This window comes from Pseudopipra pipra, chromosome 20 (genome assembly GCF_036250125.1).
Source record: "Pseudopipra pipra isolate bDixPip1 chromosome 20, bDixPip1.hap1, whole genome shotgun sequence".
NCBI lineage: Eukaryota > Metazoa > Chordata > Aves > Passeriformes > Pipridae > Pseudopipra > Pseudopipra pipra.
Genome location: NC_087568.1, coordinates 456,772 through 477,039, shown reverse-complemented (window position 1 = coordinate 477,039; position 20,268 = coordinate 456,772). Strand labels below are relative to the sequence as shown.

Sequence of the window (20,268 nt, the reverse complement as noted above, 5' to 3'; positions counted from 1 at the left end):
CTGTTCTGAAGGTCATTGTGAAAGAAACAAACTTTGCTGCCTGATGGTTCAGGTGCTGCTCTGGGTGCCACACTTGTACCACCCAACTGTCACTGCTGGGTCTGAAGCCCATCTTACCATTCAGCTTTTGCTGTGCATTGTTGATATTTTTATATGAATTATGAAGCATCCTTTGATATCTGGCATTTCCCCTTGTGATCCTCTGTTCCTTTTTATGAGTACTTGCCCCCTCACTTCAAAAGCAGTCCATCACCTTCCTGCAGACAGTTCTTAACCAGTTTGGAACTGTCAGGCATTCCTGGGCCTGTTTTATGTGAGTTACTCTCCAAAAACATTCAAAAAGCGGCCATAATGTGCACAGACCTCAAATCCCCTTCACCTGCACGTGAAAGATCTCCTCATCACATGCTGACTTCTTCTGTGGACTTACTGACTAAAAGAGCAACTGAAATGAAGAGAATGGTTAAACCTGCCCTGTCCTGAGCTGTTGCAGTAGGATCATTCTAAGTTGTCTGGAAGTTATTGTATGCTGGAGAAAAATATCTTTGGCATTGAAGCAGTACTGAAGCAGTGGGTTTGACTTCAGCTGTGGAGGGACAGCCTGGAGCCCTGTGCTTGGCCTCACCAGGACCATCCAGTCCTTCTGCAGCACCAAATCACCTCATCGCTTCCTTTTGGGGAGGGGGAAAGCTGCTTCTGGTGACAGTTGAAAAGGAAGATAATTGGCATGGGGATAGTTAATGCAAGTTGCCATTCCTTAACATCAGAGATTCGCTAAAGTACTAATAATTACTGTTAATATCTTCCAGTGGAAACTTTCTGAGTAAACGAGCACTGGTTGAGGCAGCATTTAACGGCCGCCGCTGGCATGATCAGAATGCAAATAAGTGTTATTAGCCTAATGATTTTGCTGTCACCACGGTGTGCAGCAGTAGTGTTGTGAATATGTCATGCAGTACCCGTGAATTTGGAAAGTGTGTCAAAACACAACTTCAATTAGTTTGCTCTAATTATGGCTCTAGAGAGTTCATAACTATATATCACTCCTCATTAAAAGAGATTTTCTCGTATGGATTAATACAGCACATGAAGGGGTGTTTGAGCGATTGGAGGCAGGGCTGTGCAGAGGGAGGATGCCCATGGGGTGCTGGGAGGTGCAGCAGGTCTGGAGCAGCACCAGGGTCCAGCCCCATCCCATGAGCTCCCGGTGCAGGACCAGAGCTGGGACACTCCCAGGCAGGAACGGGCGGCTGTGCCAGGTCAGCTGTGGGTGGCAGCTTCGGTGTCCCTCAGCACAGGAGCCTGTTGGATGGTTTTGGACAGGCTCTTCACTTGAAAATAACCAAACCAGTAACAAACTTGAACAACAACAAACCTCAAACCACAAAAGCCCTGGGAGGAACCACACTTGCTGCTAAAATAGAGATGTGGCCCGAAAGCTTTGCTCTGGTAAAGGCCAAGGAACACAGGCAGTCAGAAGGCTGTGCCAGCCTGGCCTTGGCAGAGAAGCCCTTTGGGATGCCGGGTGTCCATGCCCCTTTCCCAGGATATTTGTAGTGCCTTTTACATGCTGTCTTGTCACATTGCCTGAGCGTGTTCCAGCTTTGCAAAACAGTAGAAAGATTGTTGTGCTCACAGGTGAGAAGTTGTGGAAGGGTTAAAGTAGTAATTGTTTAAATCTTTTAGGCTTTCCTCCCAGTTCTGTGGTAATTTGATGAAGAACTTCACCCTAATTAAATATTCAAATTAGGAATAAGTGTCAGTATGGCTTCCCATTGCCTGGAATGATGATTAATTGTATTCAAAACTCTAGTGGCCGCTGTAATCTAAACCAAACCGTTGTTCTTGATTATTTGTGCAACACATTTACCATGTTTTTGTTTTAAAATTTGAACTAGTAATTGATTTGCCATATGCCGCAGAGCTGCACATACTTCCACGATATGTGTTTAGGAACTTGGGGACTTTGTAATTGGGATTTTCTTGCTTTTCAATGGCAGCCTCTTTTTTTTGTCTTCTACAGTGCAAAATTATTTGGCTCTTACAACACATAAGGAAAATGTATTATGCAATCAACTTTGTAGGTATAAGTTATATTGATCCTGGCCAAAGTTTGCATTAATTTAAAATAAATTAGGCTTTGTTTCCTATTTCTCCCTACAAAGTCATGCTTTTGTAAAAGGACAGGGGGAAGGGGAGACCTGATTTCCATCCAGCAGTCACTGCCCTGTCTTGTAGGCTTGCAGCTAATGTTCTTCTTGGAGATCTCTCTCTGGCTGTCCACATGCAGCTCAGTGGGAGCAATGGAATGCCCAGTTGTCCTACCTCAGGAATGGCAAGTGGCCCCCAGGGCAGGGATGCAGGCCATTGTTTACAGCCACAGTCAAGCCCCTGGTGTCCAGGCTGGGCTGGCACTGCCCCCCAGCCCCAGGAGCAGTGGTGGGAGTGCTGCCTGCTGAGGGCAGGTCTGCATGTGTGCTCCCCATCACCTTGGTCGTGCCCCTGCCACCACGGGATTCCTCAGTGTGTCTTAACATCAGTCCCTGTGAAATGGAGAGAAAGGGGGTTCCCTGTGGAGCTGGGCAGCGAGGGCTGGGCACTCCTGCTGCTGCCACAGGCGTGTGTGTGGTCAGGTCCTGGCAGGTTTGCATTGCATGTGTGGCACGTGCCCCCCCTCCATCTGCTCTGTGTGTGTGTGAGCTGCCTGGCACGGTGGGACCCACTGGGGCTGTGCTGCAGAGATTTCTCTGCAAGCAGATCGCTCAGAGCTGTGCTGGAAGGCTGCTGCCTGCGTTCTGGAGCCAAGGGCTGTGTTGTGGTGCTCAGGCAGTGCTGCCTTGAGCCGGCTGTGGGACAGACCCTGCAATGCCCTGGCTGAGAGGACCTGTGTCACCTCCCTAGCGTGGCAGAGGGCTGTGCAGGAGGCTGTCTGGAGGGCAGGGGTCGGCCTCTCCTGCAGCACAAGCTGGTACAAACTTCTAAAAAATACTCTCCTTAGAAATGGCCCTTTTAAGTAGATCTGCTTTGTTTGCTTCCAGAACAATTCCTGCTGTTCTGTTTGTGGTGAAGAAAGCAGTTCCCCTACAGACCAGAGAAATTCAAAGTCTTTCTATTGGCTGTTTCGGTGCCTTGGAAAGTATTTTTGGGTACTGCTATTAAAAACCAAATGAAAAGTGTGTCATGCCTACAGGCAGTGGTCTCCTGTTTTAAAGTGTGTTCATGACAAACCTGCTTCTCCAGAGACTCTCATGTGGATTGTGTTTTAAACAGCAGACTGATAGCCAAATTCAAATATATTTTCACACCATCTTTTTTTGGTTAGAAATAGCTTTGGGAAGCACAAGCAAACTCAGACTGATGTTTGCTTTTTCTTATTTTATCTGTGCTGTTCACCATCAGCTGCATCTAGGGCTAAAAATACATAGTTCTTCCCAAAATGTGTCCTGTTTTTAAAGACAGATAACTTCCAGATGATTCATGTGGTAGATAAAACCTGCTGGCTGAGGACATGGGTTTGATGCTCTGCTGGAGAATACACAGGGCCCTGTCTCACACACAGGGACTCCAGGAGGACACAAAGGTCACCTGGTTCTCCCTCTGGCAGGAGGGTGATGCTGAGGGTCTGCCTGTGTCCGGGTGAGGTGGGAGCTGCTGCCACTGCCTCGTGCTGCACTGAACCCCTCTGTGAAGAGGGAGCCTCTTCATTATGTGTGGCAACACAGTCCAGAAGATTAATGATAACATTTTATTAAAATTCACACAGACCTGGGATCTGCATTAGAAAAATACGGATTTTAATTAAAAGCGAAAAGCCACGTGGGCTGTTCCTGGGTGCTGGCTCGAGTGGAGCTGCTGTGCCTGGCCAGGGGCAAATGCCCTGCTCAGGGTGGATGCCCTGCCAGGGCTGGATGCTTCACCATGGGTAGATGGTCACTGTTGCATCCCTCAGTTTTTGGCTGAGCCCAATGCTCAGTGGGGTGGAGGAGGCTGACGTTGCGTGTAGAATTTATAGACAGTTTTGGAAGCAATGTTAATATCAATATTTGCTGCTTTACCTGACTGGAGTCATCAGGCTGGAGCGAGCTGACAGCAGCAGCATTTTCTGCTCTGTAGTAACATCATCCCCAATTCCCCTCTCTCTCCCTCAGGCATATCTCGCTGACACTCCCGGCCAGCTTTCGGGGCAAGAGTCACAGCACCCGCCTGGACCTGGAGCACCAGCACTCCAACCTGTATGCAATCTCAGGTGAGCTGCCACGGCTTCTTTGCTCTTGTGGAATCAGAAGTGTAGCCAAGTACAGCAAACCTGCACGTGCAAACAACCAGGTGTGTGGTACCCATGGAACAACATCAGCTTTTGATCAGTGCCATTTAATAGTTGAGAGCAGCTGGGGTGCAGAGAGACCCCAGGCAGGTGTTGCCAGCAGGAGGTGTTACTGATGCCCAGGGAGACTGCAGCCCCTGAGGAGGGATGCTGCAGCCTGCCGAGGGGCTACATGAGAGCTCTGATGGCAAGCAACGTTGGCACATACTTTTGGAGTTAGATGTTAGGATATGGAAGTTCTGGGTTCTCTGTGAGAGCTACGTTTGCACATGCATGCTTGGTCTCTCTAGCTGCAGCTTTCACCATTCCAAACCAGTAGACAAATGCTAGAGCCAGCGATAGTTTCCAGATGTCAACATGGGAAAAGCCTTCAATTAAATTTTAGCTAATTTTTGTTTTTAACTAGTACTAATCTGCAGGGAGTTGTTTATTGAAATAGAGTGGGGAGGGTCAAGCCTGTTCCTTCCTCCATGCAGGTGCAGGTACCTGTTATTGTGTCTCACAACCATGCATTGGGTTGTTCTGGAGCTGGGGTGCTTCTGACCTGTCCCTGGCAGCTCTGCTCTTCGGGAGGAGGTCCTGGCTCCAAGTGCTCACTCTCCATAAGGAAGAGTGAGCTCAAAGGAAACGTAGCCAGGTTCTCTGGGCCCAGGAAGAACTGCCTCTGAGAGATGCTTTAGAGCTGTACCTCATGGACTCTATCACTCTTGGATGTGCTGAGAGCTGTGTGGTCTGGGAGTTGTTCATGGACCAAAGCAAAGGGACTTTTGGTCCTGCAGAGTAAAAATTGCTGGGTGCAGCTGTGGCCCAGGAGTGTGTTTCACTCCCCCCTTCTCTTAGGGGCCAGCTCATGTGCTGTGCTTTGGCTGGGTATTGCTGGGGTGCAGCAGTTTTCCTTGGAGTTATCTTTTTTTGGAGTACTGGAGTACACCTGAACAAATATTGTGATAGGCATGGTGGAGTCACACTTAGCCACAATTTTCTCTTTGTTATGTCGTTTTTGAAAGGGGAAAAAAATATTGCCTTTAAACCTGACTCCATCAAAACGTATTGAAAGTCCAGTCCCTTCTTCTGGCTGAAGGAGATTTTAGGACAGTTTGGAAACCCAGAAAAAGCAGCAGTGGATTCAGTGGGCTGTGCAGTAGGTACTGCTTGTGCATAATCAGGGAAGAGAAGATGACAAAAATGTGCCATTCACAGGTTTTTGCTATTAATAGTGAGTGACACTTGTAACATGGGAACATGGCATTAATTCATGTACCATAATCAAAGGGTTATTTAAAAGGTAATCTCTGCCTGAAACTGCAGCTTCGGGTTCCTAAAGAGATAGAATTTAACAATTGCATAATTCTTGTCAGTCCTTGTTTTTCTTGTTACTCTCCTGCCCTAATAGATTTGGAAATGTAAGGGAAGGTGTGTTCCTGTGTTCACACGAGACAATCCTGCATGGAGATGGGAAGCTGTGTTTTCTCTCCTGGGAAAGCACCAAATGCCCAACAGCAGCTCTGTGTGGGTGTAACTGCGAGAGACCCTGCTCCAGGGTGTGCAGGGCTGCCTCTGCTCACTGCACAGCCTGAGGAGCCCTTTGCAAAGAGCCTGAACACTTTTCCAGATCATTACAGCCAAAGCACAAAACAGGCCTATGGAACTGGGCAGGGCATTAGTTCTTCATGTTTGCATGAGCACATTTCAAAGTATATAACTCTTATTTTTCCTCCAATTGCACATTCTTGTCCTGAAATGCTGTTATATGAGTTGTGCATATGCTGTAATGGCTATTGCAGCTGTGAGCCCTTTCCAAAGAAAGAGTCTTGTCATATGAAACATCCCGTGCATTGGCAGGATCTTCGTGCACAGCTCCTGGCCGTGGCTGCCTTGTCAGCAGCTGCAATGAGGTGCTGTGACAATTCCCTTTGTGTGCTTAAACCTTGCTGAGGTGGATTAGCCCCCAGACGGTGCTGTGGAAACCATTCCCAACTTTCCTGTTCCGTTGGTGCTGTGTGCAGCCGGTCCGGTCTGTCTGCAGTGCTCGCTGCAGTGCCATGGCAACGGGAGATTTAGGAGTGCCCGCCGGAGCTGTGCTGCAGGCCGGCTTTGCCAGGCCAGGCTTTGCCAGGCCGGCTTTGCCAGGCCAGGCTTTGCCAGGCCGGCTTTGCCAGGCTGGCTTTGCCAGGCCAGGCCAGCTTTGCCAGGCTGGCTTTGCCAGGCCAGGCTTTGCCAGGCTGGCTTTGCCGCGGTGGGATCCCCGCCGGGGTGGGTGGGTGCGGCAGTGGCGAGTGGCCGGTGTGGTGGGTGAGGGGACACGGGGTCTGGCGGGCACAGGATTCCTCTGTGCCTGTGTGGCAGACAGGCCTGTGGGCTCCCTCTCTTGGCTCCCAGCATAGTGGAGCAGCTTCTGGGGCTGGTGAGGGAAACAAAAGGCATTGAGAACAGTCTCTTCTCTCCCAGTTTTGGTATTGCCTTAGTCTGTGGTGGGCACAGGAGGAGCTGCTCAGGAAGGGAGGGCTGGAATGAAGAGCTGCAGCGTGGTCTCGCTTCACTCTCTGTAGACACCTAAGATTTTCTCAGTAGTCAATGAAAACATTTTAAGCTGGGGTTCAGCATGTTTGTGGAAGGTGACATGAATTTTGGCTGTCAGTCCTACTCTCTATCTCAAATACATTTTGGCAGAATGACCATTTCCTTCCTGGAACTGCCCATTACCCCTTGGACTGTGTAATGCAGTTGTTGTTTGCACAAAACTGGAGTCAGGTTAAAAATGGTCCTGAAAGCAACAATTACAGTTTTTAACTAGCCTTTTGTCATTGCCAGTCTTGGCAACGAGACATTGGGTGACCAGAAAGTTAAGGAGGCTTCTCTTGGTGCAGTAAACTAGTAAGTCAGTCCCTGACAGGGTGCAGATAGGGAAGCACTGCCCAGACCCCACAGCAGGAGCCTGCCAATGCCATGGCAGTGCAGCACTGGCACTGCTGGTGTCATCCTTGTGCCCAGCACCTTTGCTGGTCCCACCTCGTGCCACATGTCCCAGAGCAAAAGGCAGAATTAGTTCTAAGTTAATGTGCAGAAGGTCTGTGGGTGCTGCTGTGAGCGGGGTGCTGAGGAGCTGACAGGTTTAATGTGCAGCTGCTGGAAGAAGAATGCCTCACTCCAGACAGACCTGTCAGCAGACATGGCTCAGTATTTCACAGCACAGTCTTTTCTCATGGCCTTCAGCTTAATTAAGATGTTGTTGTGACTACATACTGCCTTCATTTCAGACTTGAGCATCTTCTGCCTGCATATTGCTTTGGCTTATCAGAGGCACAAGGACAGTGAGGGAGAGGCAGCTCTCGCAGGCAGGCACAGATAATAACATACAGGGAAAATTCCTGAATGAAGTGAAAAATTATTTATAATAATGGTACTCAAATAGAAGGGAAATAAGTCACTCTAAGGGTATATAAATTTTTATGATAGTGTATAAACAGCCATAGCTTGCCTTGTCTCCCATCTATCCCTGCAGAGAATGAGGGCAACATCTAGCATAAAGAAAAATATAATAAGAAAACGAAGAAATGAATGGGAAGAGCTGGAGGATTGATCACTCAGTGTATTTGTATATCCTGATGTAAAAGGTGCTGCTGACAGGTGGCCAGGTTTCTTCTGTATAAAACCATGTGTGTGCTGTCAGGGCGGTGTGAGCAGCCTTGTTTCGATTGATGAATTGCCTGCTTTCTTGATTAAACCTTCCGTCACTTACGAAACAAAAAACCTGTGTTTCGATGGCAGAGTGGGACATGTCAAAAAAATCTGTCTGCTTTACCTTTGTGCAGATGTTGGGCACAGACTGCCACATGTATTATTAAAATGAATGTGGCATTTACTGTGCATTATTTCTTTCCTGGGAGAAGGGACCTGTAAATTATATGCTAATAATAAGCTTTAACCCTTTCAGGAACCTGGAGATTTAGGAATGCAAATATTCCTGCAGGCCCCACTAATTGAATGGGCTCTAACACTCTGAAGTAACTAAGCACTGGGTTCCAGCACAGCGTGCTGGTGCCTCTCAGGATCTTGCCTCCATAAGTTTTCTGCTCTGTAAGTGCCACTGAAACGGAAACCTTCTGGATTACAAAATCTGATTACAGGCAGAGTTGTCCTCTGGGTTGGAGCTTAGCTGTCACATCCCAAAGCATCACACACTTTATCCACTGATAAAGCAATGTCCATGCTGGGATCAAGGCTGCAGCACCAGCCGTTCATTTGCTGAGGAACACTGGGTTTTGGAGCAGTCATTTGATGCAGCGATGTCTTTGCATATATTTCTTACCTTAAAGGTATTATTATGTGATTGTCTTTAACCACATTACTAACACAATTACTTGTGTGAGTATTTTTTTCTGTGAGAAGCTGGGCTGAGCACCAGGGAGGGGAAGCACGGCCGGCTGCCAGCATAGCCTGGTGTTGGCTGGAGGTGTGTGCCAGCACACCACGGAGGAGGAGGTTTCCATGGGCAGCTCTTACAGGTGCCACTTCCTCCACAGCTCTCCCTTGTTTATTTTGGAATCACACCCCAGTATTTATTACCTTAAGGAGGTAAATATTTACTTGAATGGGTGTTTATTATATTTTATATATAAATATTTATTTATAATATTTATTATTTGTTTCCCTCTTTAAGACACTTTCTATAAAGGCCAGAGCAAACTGTGGTCTGAGGGGTTGGAGGGGGAAACACTTGCCAGGGGATGCTCTGGTCCAAGTTCACCTGCTGGGTCGCACAGGTGAACGTTCACAACAGGAGGCCCTGGGGCAGGGCCCTGTTGGGGAGGGGCAGAGGGGCTCAGCCTGGTGCAGCCTGGCCAGGGCACGGGGGTGAGGTGAGCCAGAGTCTGGCCAGGGCACGGGGGTGAGGTGAGCCAGGGTCTGGCCAGGGCACGGGGGTGAGGTGAGCCAGGGTCTGGCCAGGGCACGGGGGTGAGGTGAGCCAGGGTCTGGCCAGGGCTCGGGGGTGAGGTGAGCCAGGGTCTGGCCAGGGCTCGGGGGTGAGGTGAGCCAGGGTCTGGCCAGGGCACGGGGGTGAGGTGAGCCAGGGTCTGGCCATGGCACAGGGCCGAGCGAGCTGGGGTCCATGTGCAGGAGGATGGGCTGCTCCTGCAGGCACTGCAGTGAGGTTGGGCGTTCACTCTACACTGATTTCTAATCCAGCTCTCTGGAGGCAGCAGAGAGTAGAAAACTGATGTTAATGATCAGAAAAACATCAAAGCCAGTGGATTCCCAAAAAGGAAAGCAAGTTGCTTTTCCATGCTGGAGGTGGTGGCTCTCAGTGGGGGGCAGGTGTCACCTGTCCGGGCAGCGGCGTGGGAAGGGTTTGCTTTGCTCCTAAAGCAGCAGTTTGCTTCCTGATCCCTTCTCCTGTTTGCAGGGGCTGACTTGGGAACGTCTGGTGGGATCTATCCTTTTTTTTTCCTTTTTTTTTGTAATGACAAAAGTTTCTTTCAAAGGGCTTTCTAGATTTCATTACATTTCAGTGCCCATATGTCAACTTCCTTCTTGTTGCAAAATGCCAGGTTATCTGGCCACACCTGCCACTTCCTTGGATGTCTGTTTTCTTTTAAAAGACACTGTATCTTTTTTCTGTGTGTAGGACAGACATTTTAATCAGATGTTAGTCATTTATTTTTGCAAACCATTGTTTTCCTTCATCATTTTTGCAGATAATTAAATGGCTCACTTGGCACAGTGTGTCTGCTTTGTTAAAACAGGTAATTTTGAAAAAAAGAAAAATGCTATTTTTTGGATCAGTGCACAAGGATTGCTTTTATCTTTGTTGTCTGGCACAGTTCCTGGTGGTTCTGTGATCCCCTCCGATGTTCGAGGGTTTTGGGACCCCCACTCTCAGAAGGGGAAGTCTTGTGCTACATCTTACTGTTGGTCCCCATCCCTTCATTACATTCTTGGCACTTCTTAAGAGTAGAAGCGGAACTAAATTTATATTTTGTGACACTGAATTTTAATCAGGATGGTCCAAAAACCAGACAAGTTATGACACAAGCTTTATTCTGCATTGAAACCTCTTTACTGAGGCTGAGATTAAAGTCAGCCTGTTCTTTACCTTATTGCAATTTTCAGTCTTTGGACTAAGAGACCTGGATAATCTTCCAAATATGAAAGGTCCTATTAATATCCAGCAGTTCAGGGATTCTCGTGTAAAATGCTGCAGCTGCGTATTTCAGAAAGGGAAGTGTGTTACTTAATACTATATTTAATGAGATTCAGAAAATACATTTGTTATTAAATTAGCCCATCCACGGTGTACAGCCCCTTGGTGTACAGCCCCTTGGTGTCCTGTGGCAGCACACCCCCCACGTTATCTGGGCTGTGCTGGGCCAGCAGCCCCAAAAGGGGATGATGGAGCTGTGAATTCTCCACTGGAGTCTTTTTTGAGACGTGTTTTTTTGATGAACGTGCTGTTGCCCAAAGTGCTATTCATTGTCTTCCTCACCTTGGTGTCGTGTGCCTGCATGGGAGGTGAAGGCCCTGGCTGGGCACTGCCCTGCTGGCATGGGGAGTGGCATGCAGGCATCCCCCCTGTTCCTCAGCTCACACATCACCTTCCAAGGAGGCTGCTCAGTCTCTGCTGACAGGATCATCCAGCTGTAACCCGCCCAGTGGCAGGGCTGTGGCAGATGCAGGACACATCCCAAAGTGTGTAGCAGCTGGAGTGGGGTGTGATGGAGAGAGGGTGATGGCAAGGTGACTCCACCACTGCCACGGAGCCCCCCAGACAGGGGTGCCCTCATACCCCACAGCAGTGGGCCAAGGCTGGTGGCTGGAGGAGGATCACAGAATCACAGAATATTCTTAGTTGGAAGGGACCACAAGAGTCAACAAGTCCAACTCCTAAGGCCATGTGGGGATCAACCCACAACCTTGGTGTTATTAGCACCGTGCCCTATCCAGCTGAGCTGATCCCAGGCTGAGGGGCAGGGCTCCGTTCCGGTGGAGCACAGCCTTGGGCGGGCTGGGCTGTGTTTGTTTTGCTCTGCCGAGTGCCAGAGTTTAATTTTTTTTAAATAGGAAGACGCTCGGAGGTTTGGATATTTAAACAGTTATTAACCGAATGACAATTAACAGATTGCAGAGACAGATTTTCTTTTCAAAACCTCCGAAATTGAGTACAGTTTGCAAAACTATCACGGCATAGTAATGACAATGAATTTTGATTTCCCGGAACTGATATTAGACTCCTTATTAAACTATGTGCATCTGCTTTTAATTTACTCCAAATAATTGGAAAATGCAATGAAGCTTTCCAATTAAAGCACGGCTTTATGCTGTTTAATAATACCCTCATAATATTATAGCTTATGAAGTGACAGGTGAGTTGGTGTATGAATAAAACATAAAGGCAGCAATAAGGGACAGAAAACCAGAGACAGTTGTTGGGGATTTTAAATGCTGGATGTAATTTGCATATATTAATCTCTTCTTTTCAGCCTTATCAGGCGTTCTTCAGTATTTGAAGTTAAAATAGCATTGACAGGCGGGAGTACGCTTAGTTTTTTCAAGGATTTATTACTTGTATAATTTCTGATCTTTAATAAGCAGATATGACTGATCCTCATAGTTCTATAGAAATCGGTTAATTGTTCCAGATGGCGTATACTGATTATGCAAAATTACTTTTCACACCATTTTTTTTTTCTGATGGAGTTTGGAGTAAAATTAAATTTTTTATAGCCTTCTTATCATGCTGTTTTACAGTGGGTTTTGCACAGAAGTTGAATTTAATCTACTATATTACATTGACCAGCACAGTTATTCTAATGTAGCATTCTGTGATTTGACAAAGAATAATAGAACACGTTGCTCATTGTGCATTTCTGTGCTGCTAATAAAAAGGAGTTGCAGTGCAGCAAACCAGGCTGTTATTTATGAAGAATGCTTAATTTGCACAGTTAAAAATGCAAGATTGTTACAATGAGTTGTTCACTCTTTTGGATAGAAGACTTGGGCAGAACAAATGAAAATAGTCTTGTTGCTACAGATTCCATCTACTAAAGCAGGAGTTTTTAAATGCCTGGTGTGGCTGGGCGAGATGGTGCTGGGAGGAGCAGCCATCCAGGCAGCACACCCGGCTCTGAGCAGGAGATGTCACTGGTGTTTTCCCTGATTATCATCATCCAGATATCTCAATGGCATCATTTCATAATTGAAAACATTTATAAAGGTTGTTGGGCTTCATTTATCTAATGAAAAGCTGTTTCTATAAAATAAACCCCACATAAAGCCCTCTTGCTAATAAGTTTATTGCAGTTGGTTTTGGCAGTGACTCAGCTGTGGGAGGAGGTGTCCCATGGCCTTGCTGTCCTGGCCATGGGCACTCCGTGGGCAGGGGCTGCCCCTGGAGCCGCAGGTTTATCCAGCAGTCAGGCCCTGGTTAACTCTGGCATGTCCTGCCCCTCGTGGGCCATGGGCAGAGGTTCTGCCTGGGCTGGGCTCCATCCTGGGGGCTGCACTGCCACCACCCCTCCACCTCCAGGGAGGGGCCAAAGGACCAGTCAGGGCCGAGCCCAAGGCATCTTACTGATCTCTGAAAAGCAGAACAGCAAATGTTTAAAAAACGACCTTGTGGTTAATGGAATTAAAATCCCCAATTAAATTAGAAAAGTGGGGACACAGTAAATGGACTTTTAGGAAGACTGCGTATTTTTAACTCAATAGAAAAAAAGACAAGTAATTAACTCAGCCATTAGAAAGCTCAGAATTTCTCCCATCTCCTGTGGAACTGGAAAATTGTTTAGTGTATACTCAAATATTCATATAGATACGAATAATATATGTGGGGACAACTAATGGCATAAATCAGAAATGATTAGAAAATATTTGTTCTAATGAAGTAATAATTTGGTGGTAATGCTTTTCATCAGTGCAGCTTAAGGCTACATTAAGTGGACAGACTTTATATGGATTCTCTAATTTTAATCTTCAAAATGATATCTAATGTCTCATTAAGACTTGCATATAATGTATCTTAAGTACAGTCATTAAATATAGTTTAGGGAGATGTATGTTCAGATATTGCTTAAAGATGTTTTAATAGGCCCATTTACTCTGGTGATATTAATGAGCTCTTAACACATATTAAGCTTCTAAAACTAGTGGTGTCCTCTCACAGTGAGCAAGTCAACATAGGAATTGGATGCTCCAGCAAAGCTGGTTTTCCATGGGCTCCTCAGGCCCCCTGTCCATCCCTTTAGCTCTGTCAGCCTGGGGCTGTGTCCCTGGGCGTGCAGGGGCTGTGTGGGGGTGGCTGCTGTGCATGGTCAGAGCTGCGGGCTGGGAACAGGCTGGGCCTGCCAGTGTCTGTGCTGTACTGCACACACTGGGCTGCATATCCCTTAAAATAAACAAATCAGATGGTGTAAGGAAAGAGCCAAATAGAGTCACGCGTTTAGATAAATTCTGCTTTCTGATCATCTTGAGTGAAGATGCAAGAGTCATAATTAAGATAATAAAAACTGCTTGTTCTCTATTGTCTCTTCAGTTTCAACTCAAAAAGTTATTGCAAAGAAAATTCTCTGGTTTCATCACTCAGCTCTTCTTAACAAATCCTTCTGAGTTCAGAGACTTTTATAATTACTAAATTGGTTTGTTAGGAGGAGATAATAGCAAATTTCTTTTTTTCATAATTGGACATTTCTTCCCTGTAGGCTAATGCAGGCACAGCACTCACATACACAATAAGCTGTGCTTTTGAAAAGCTGTAACTAGCTAATAAGTGCCGTGGTGTCAATGGAGAGTAATGGCGCGCTGATTAGCATAATTAATGACAAATGGTGGTGCGGAGGGGTGGATTGGTTTAGCAGATGATGAATGTGCTGCGCCAAGGCCGGGCCCTGCCGCGCAGGCTGGCAGTGCTGCCCCTTGTGCCCATCGCTGTTCCCGGGGCTCGGTGCCCCCAGCACTGCCATCCCAGGGTTCAGTGCCCCCCAGCACTGCCATCCCGGGGCTCAGTGCCCCCCAGCACTGCCATCCCGGGGCTCGGTGCCCCCAGTGCCCCCAGCACTGCCATCCCAGGGTTCAGTGCCCCCAGTGCCCCCAGCACTGCCATCCCGGGGCTCGGTGCCCCCAGTGCCCCCAGCACTGCCATCCCAGGGCTCAGTGCCCCCCGTGCCCCCCAGCACTGCCATCCCAGGGCTCAGTGCCCCCCGTGCCCCCAGCACTACCATCCCGGGGCTCAGTGCCCCCCAGCACTGCCATCCCGGGGCTCAGTGCCCCCCAGCACTGCCATCCCGGGGCTCAGTGCCCCCCAGCACTGCCATCCCAGGGCTCGGTGCCCCCCGTGCCCCCCAGCACTGCCATCCCAGGGTTCAGTGCCCCCAGTGCCCCCAGCACTGCCATCCCAGGGCTCGGTGCCCCCCGTGCCCCCCAGCACTGCCATCCCAGGGCTCAGTGCCCCCAGTGCCCCCCAGCACTGCCGGGGCAGCTCCGCAGGGCAGCTCCAGTGCCTGTGCTGTGGCCGGGCAGCGCGACATGTGCCCACTGCGCTGGCACAGGGAGCTCTGGGGGGCCAGCACCGGCGGGAGAGGAGCCAGGGACGAGCCATCCCCATCCTCTGAGGGCTGGAGGGCCGCGCCAGGCGCTGGCCATGCTAGATGGGCACATTTATCTGTGACTTGATTAATCGGGGCTCATTTGCATTCACAAATGAGACTGATAAAAATGAAGTTACCTTTTCACCTTTAAGGGGGAGGAGGGATTATTTCTAGGTTGTCCCTTTTTTAAGTGATAAGCAACTCTTTTAGCAATAAGGATGAAAATATTTAATTTGCATTAGCAAAAGAAGCTAATTATAATATAGTTAATTAGCATCTGGAAACGAGGATTATCTTAATTACAAAGCACAGTTTCCTTAATAGCTACAAAACTGTAAGTTTGATCTATGTGGAGATTGGTGACTATTATTATGTAATTACTGATCATATTAATGGTGCAATGTATTTAGATATCATTTGCATATGCAAATGAAATTTACCTGATAGAAATATGTGGCTCCGGTAATGACTTTGAACGCTTAAAAATTAAATCCTGTTAGGAGATCTGGATCCCGAGTTGCTGTGCAGTGGCACAGTGGATCTCCTCCTGCAGAAGAGCTTTTGCCTCTGCAGAGCCGTGGATCTGTGTCTGGTTTGGGAGAAGGGCACATCCCTCGGTGTCAGGTCCAGGCTCCCGCAGCGGGCGGTGCCCATGCCCTGTGCTCTCCTCTCCAGCACCAAAGGCCTCAGCTGTGGGTCTGTGTAAAGGCTCTCCTCGCTGGATGAGTGTTCCATGGGATAGTGGGAGCACACTCTCTGCATCAGTGAGCTCCAGGGTAGGAGATGGGTGTCCCATGTCCTTTCTAGCCACACTCCTTATGAATCCTTTGCACTAACCTTTCACATGCCTGGGAAATGGAGAGCACGGTGCTCTAGGGCAGCTGACTGGGCTTTGTTCCCCTGCTTTTACTGGAAACACAAAGCTGCCTGTGTGTTAAAAATAACTCAAGCCCTTTAAACCAAAACCATGTAAAGAGAGGATGCCATGCACCCTTGTCTCCCCTGGGAGCCCTGTGGGACAGATGTTGGTCTCTCGGTGCGCAGCTGGAGGACGTGGGGTGCTGCTGGGCAGGATCACAGCGTCATTGCACGTGGGAGCATCTTCCTTTGGCTGGTGACCTGGCCACTGTCCAGAGAGCCTGGGGAGCCCAGAACCCTCATGGTGGCAACAAATCCCACCTCACACTGTAGGTGGCTTAGCAAAGGAAAATCGAAGCTTCCAGGGCCAGCCGTTGTAACGAAGTGCAGTGTGTGGCTTTAATACCCCCTGTTCCTGCCCTGCAGCACTGAAATGACCAAAGAGCAAAACATGGCCGTGCTGGGGGGAAGCCACGTTACCCAATGGGATGTTTCTCTCATCAAGCAGCAGAAATTTCCAGCTGCTGGCCAGGGAACACTGCAGCCATTGTGGGGCTGCCCGAGATGCTTTTTGCAAGTGCTGCTCCAGCCTGCGCCGCCGCGGCAGACAGACATTACATGTTTAATGACTTCCAAGGAGTCTGTCATTACAGCCAGAGCTGAAAGGAGTGGAAAAGCATCTGCGTTTCTCTTCAGCGCGCGGCCGAGCGCTGAGGCTGGAGGAGAGCCTGCCTTCTCCTCCCTTTGCCTCCCTTCACCTCCCCATGCCTGAGCTGGCCCGGCTCTGCTGCAGCCCCACGCGAGTGCCCTGGTTTGTATCTGCTCTGCTCTAATTAATTAAGGGTTGTTGCTTGGAAGTAGCACATGCTAAGGTGTGATCTTTGAAGTTTAGTGTGGTGCAGAGACTTCAAAGGGGACATTTTATTAAAAAATAATAAAATCAAGAGCTCCTAAACACTTGCAATTTGAAGAGCTTGTTTGAAGTCTCTCCATGTTCTGTGGTGCTGATGGAGCCACAGTGCTGAGGTGCTCCTTAGCTGTCACCATGCAGTACTTAACCCTCACTTTATTTAAAAAAAGAAAATAATCAAAACCAGGAGTATTTTCTCAAGTGTTTTCATGGCTTGATCTTAGCGGTAAAGAACTAATTGTGCCATGTCATGAGCTATGCAGGAAGCGGAGAAAATCAAGGCTGACAATCAAATTAGCAAAAATGAAAATTTAGTCCAGGTCTGTTTTTTTAATCAAAGTCATTTCAAGATGAACAGGAAAGCTGTAAACCTTTCCCAAGGCGGAGGTTTCCTTCTCCAGCCCAGGAGGGCCCTGCTCTCCCGCTCACTGCACCACACGTCGGGTGCTTTGGTGCTGCTGCCTGGCCAGACCCGGACACCAGGCACAGGACTGGGGCCTTCCCAGCTGGCTGTGCCCCCGCTGCCTTGCTGCCCCATGACAGCCCTGCTGTGAGCTCCTGCTGCCACAGGAGCTGCATGAGGTGCTCGTGGGGTCTCATGAGCTTGGGCATGTGCCCTTGGCCGGCAGAGCTGAGCCCTGTGCCCCTGCCTGCACCCCTGTACTTGTCTTTGTTGACAGGAAGAAGTGTGTGCATGCTGGGGATGGTGTCTGCAGCTGGGGATGCAGCTGGGGTGGCCGCAGCGTTCCCCATTGCAGCCAGCTTAGCCAGAGCTGGTGGGAGAGGCTGCTTTTGTTTTGCCTGCAAGGTTTTACCATCATCAGTGATTTGGTGTGGTTTCATCTGGGCCTCGGTGCGTGGTAGCACAGAGCACACACACATTTACTGTTCAGACTGCTGTTTAAATGGCCATATACAGAAATATGTGAGGAGAAGGCTTAGCTGTGCATCGTGGAGAGCTGGTTTGGTCTGAAAAGCTCACACCCTTCTCTGGATGCATTGCAGACTGATGTAAAACGTTTTCTGCATGGCTTCCCCTGTGCTGAGGTGGTTGGTCAGGTGTCCTGTGCCACCCTCTGTGCGTGGCTGCAGAGCCTCAGGAGTGTGGAGCTCGCACTGGGGCCGTGGTGGGAAGCAGAGGGGCACAGATGGAAGCCAGAGCTGTGTGCATGGCAGGGGCTGGAAGGGGGTACCAGGGGAGGTGTCCTGGCTGCAGCCTGCCCTGGTCAGTGCCACACTGTGCCACCAGCTCCCCACGGCTGCTCAGCTTACCCAGGTAGCAGTGGGTCCATCTGCTGTGGGTGACTCCACAGCTGAGCCCCAGCCTCACCCCATGCAGGGTCTGCTGCTAGTGGAGAGAGCAGTCCCTTGACCTCCCCAGGCTGGGGACAGCGGGCACATGACTGTGCTTTCTTGCTTCAGTGGAAATGGTGTTCAGAGCCTCCCAGGAGCTGGGGTGCCCTCCCAGTGCCCACCCACTGCTGGGCTGTGTGCTGGGGGCAGCAGCCTCTTCTGGGCTGGTTCCCTCATTGCCCACCCCAGACAGGGACCAGTGTCCCTCCAGCCTGACCGTGGCTCCCTCCAAGCACTGCCATGCCCATGCTCTCTGCCAGCTGCTGGTTCTCAACCTGCTTCCATGTTCCTCTGGTGTCATTTAGCTGAAAATCAAGTCTTCTCTAAGCAGGGAAACTCGGTTTTATAGTGTTGGTGTATGCTGGTTTATGAGATATTCATCTTGGTAAAACATGAACACTCTGCTAGCTCTCAGGTCTGGGGAAAGTCTGAATTCTGCAGCATTAGAGAAAGGTCTTTCTAAAATCTGAGATCATTTAAATTATAAAGGTGGCAGTAGCACATTCAGTGCTGGGGTTTTTGTTGGTTTGGATTAACAGTGCTTTGTTTTCAAAGTCATGCAGAAAAATATTTTGCAAGGGATTTATTTATTTAAATATTTTTAATATCAACAGTCAAAAATTCAAGTGTAAAAGGGTATGCAAAAACAGCAATAAAGTAATACAAAGCTATAAAAGCTTATGGTGAGAATTTAATGCAGAAACAGCTGTTATTTCCTTGGGAGTTGAGGTATATAAACTCTTTCGTGGCTGCATATCCCCACAATGGTGGTGTGAGGAATTAGCACTCACTGCAGTGTGCAAACGGAGCCCGCCAGGCTCTGAGGCAGCGATTCATCTGTACCCAGGAGCTAAATATGACAATGTTAGCATTTTTCATTTCCCTGACGTTACCATTAATAAAGCAATGATCCAAAAGAAGCTTTGCTGAGTCTGTTCTTTATGCTTCCATCACTCACGACTAGATAATTTCACACAGGATCGTTTTTAAATTAAATGACGATAAAAGCGCTCTGCTGTCCTGTGCTCACTAGTTCATAGAAGTCTATCAAGTCATTAATGTGTCATGACAAACTGCGAGTTGCATACTAGAGTAATTAATTATTTGCATAAATAACAGGTTGAACTTGGTGCTTTGAACCGTAATGACACGTGCATCACATCATGGACATCCTGGAACCTCTGGCAGAGGTCACGGGAGGGTGAGGGCTGACCTGGCACGCAGGCAATCCCATCTTCACGTGCTTCCAGCGGGCAGGAGCTTGGAAGCTTTTGTGTTCCCGAGTTCTTCATTGATGGCTCCTTCAAGAGAGCATCTGATCTTTGGAGTTTCAGTGAACAATTATACAGATTTTCATAATCACCATTAATCACCACATATTTTTCAAGATAATTACAGCAACTATTATTTAGATTTCTCTTTTATGTGCACATTGTAGAAAAGAACAAGTGCTTATTACGCTGGGTAGAGAACTACAGTCTGAAGTTCTTTGTCATCCAGAAACTCATTATGTTAGCTGATGCTGCCTGTGAAAGTTCGTCAGCATGTTCAAATTAGGGTAGCATTGGCAGGTCTGATTATTTAAATCTGGTAGCTTTGCTAAAAATATAGTTATTCAAGAAAGATGAATTACTAATTTGACAACTGAGATTTAGTTGGAGTCTGCAGCACAGAAGGCAGAATCTCTTGAGTGCTTAGAGGAGGATGACAGTACTTTTTCAGATTAAAGGGAGAATTTCTAAGCGAGCTAACAAGTTGGATTTATAGACCATGCTTTGGTGTCCTCCCTGATAGAGCCTTAGAGCAAGTCTTGGTAAATTACTTAAAGTAGCCACCAGGTAGAAGTGGGTCCTGCACCACCAAAGGGGCCCTCACTGAGGCATCCATCCACCTCCTGGCTGCTTGGGGGGTTCACAGGAACGCTGTCCTTCAGGGCTGGGCTTTAGGAGTGCAGTTATGGCTGCTGGCACCTTTCAACTCTTAATCTAATTTCAGTGCCTGAGCTTATCAGCTGTGACCCTCAGCGAGAAGCTGATCCTGGGAGGCAGCAAACAGCCATTGGAAAGAGTTTTCCTTCTGAAATCCCATTTTATGCTGTTCCATTTTGAGGGAGAAGAGCGCAGGCACCTCCCTCACCTGTTGCAGGTGCTGTGGGTGTAGTGGCACGGGGAGAACTGCTGGGTTCAGCCCCTGGGTGGGGGGCCCCAGTGGGCAGGCATCCTTCTGGCAGTGAGGCTTTGTGG

At 48.4% G+C, this 20,268-nt stretch overlaps 1 protein-coding gene across 8 annotated transcripts in view; it reads left to right on the top strand.

Moving 5' to 3' along the window:
* Positions 1-20,268, top strand: part of MVB12B (multivesicular body subunit 12B) — a 57,525-nt gene that overhangs the window by 23,820 nt on the left and 13,437 nt on the right. For all 8 annotated transcript variants that reach the window (XM_064676492.1, XM_064676496.1, XM_064676498.1 and 5 more), the window contains one exon: positions 4,149-4,246. In XM_064676492.1, coding sequence (XP_064532562.1) covers positions 4,149-4,246 — 98 coding nt within the window. The remainder of the gene's footprint in view (positions 1-4,148; positions 4,247-20,268) is intronic.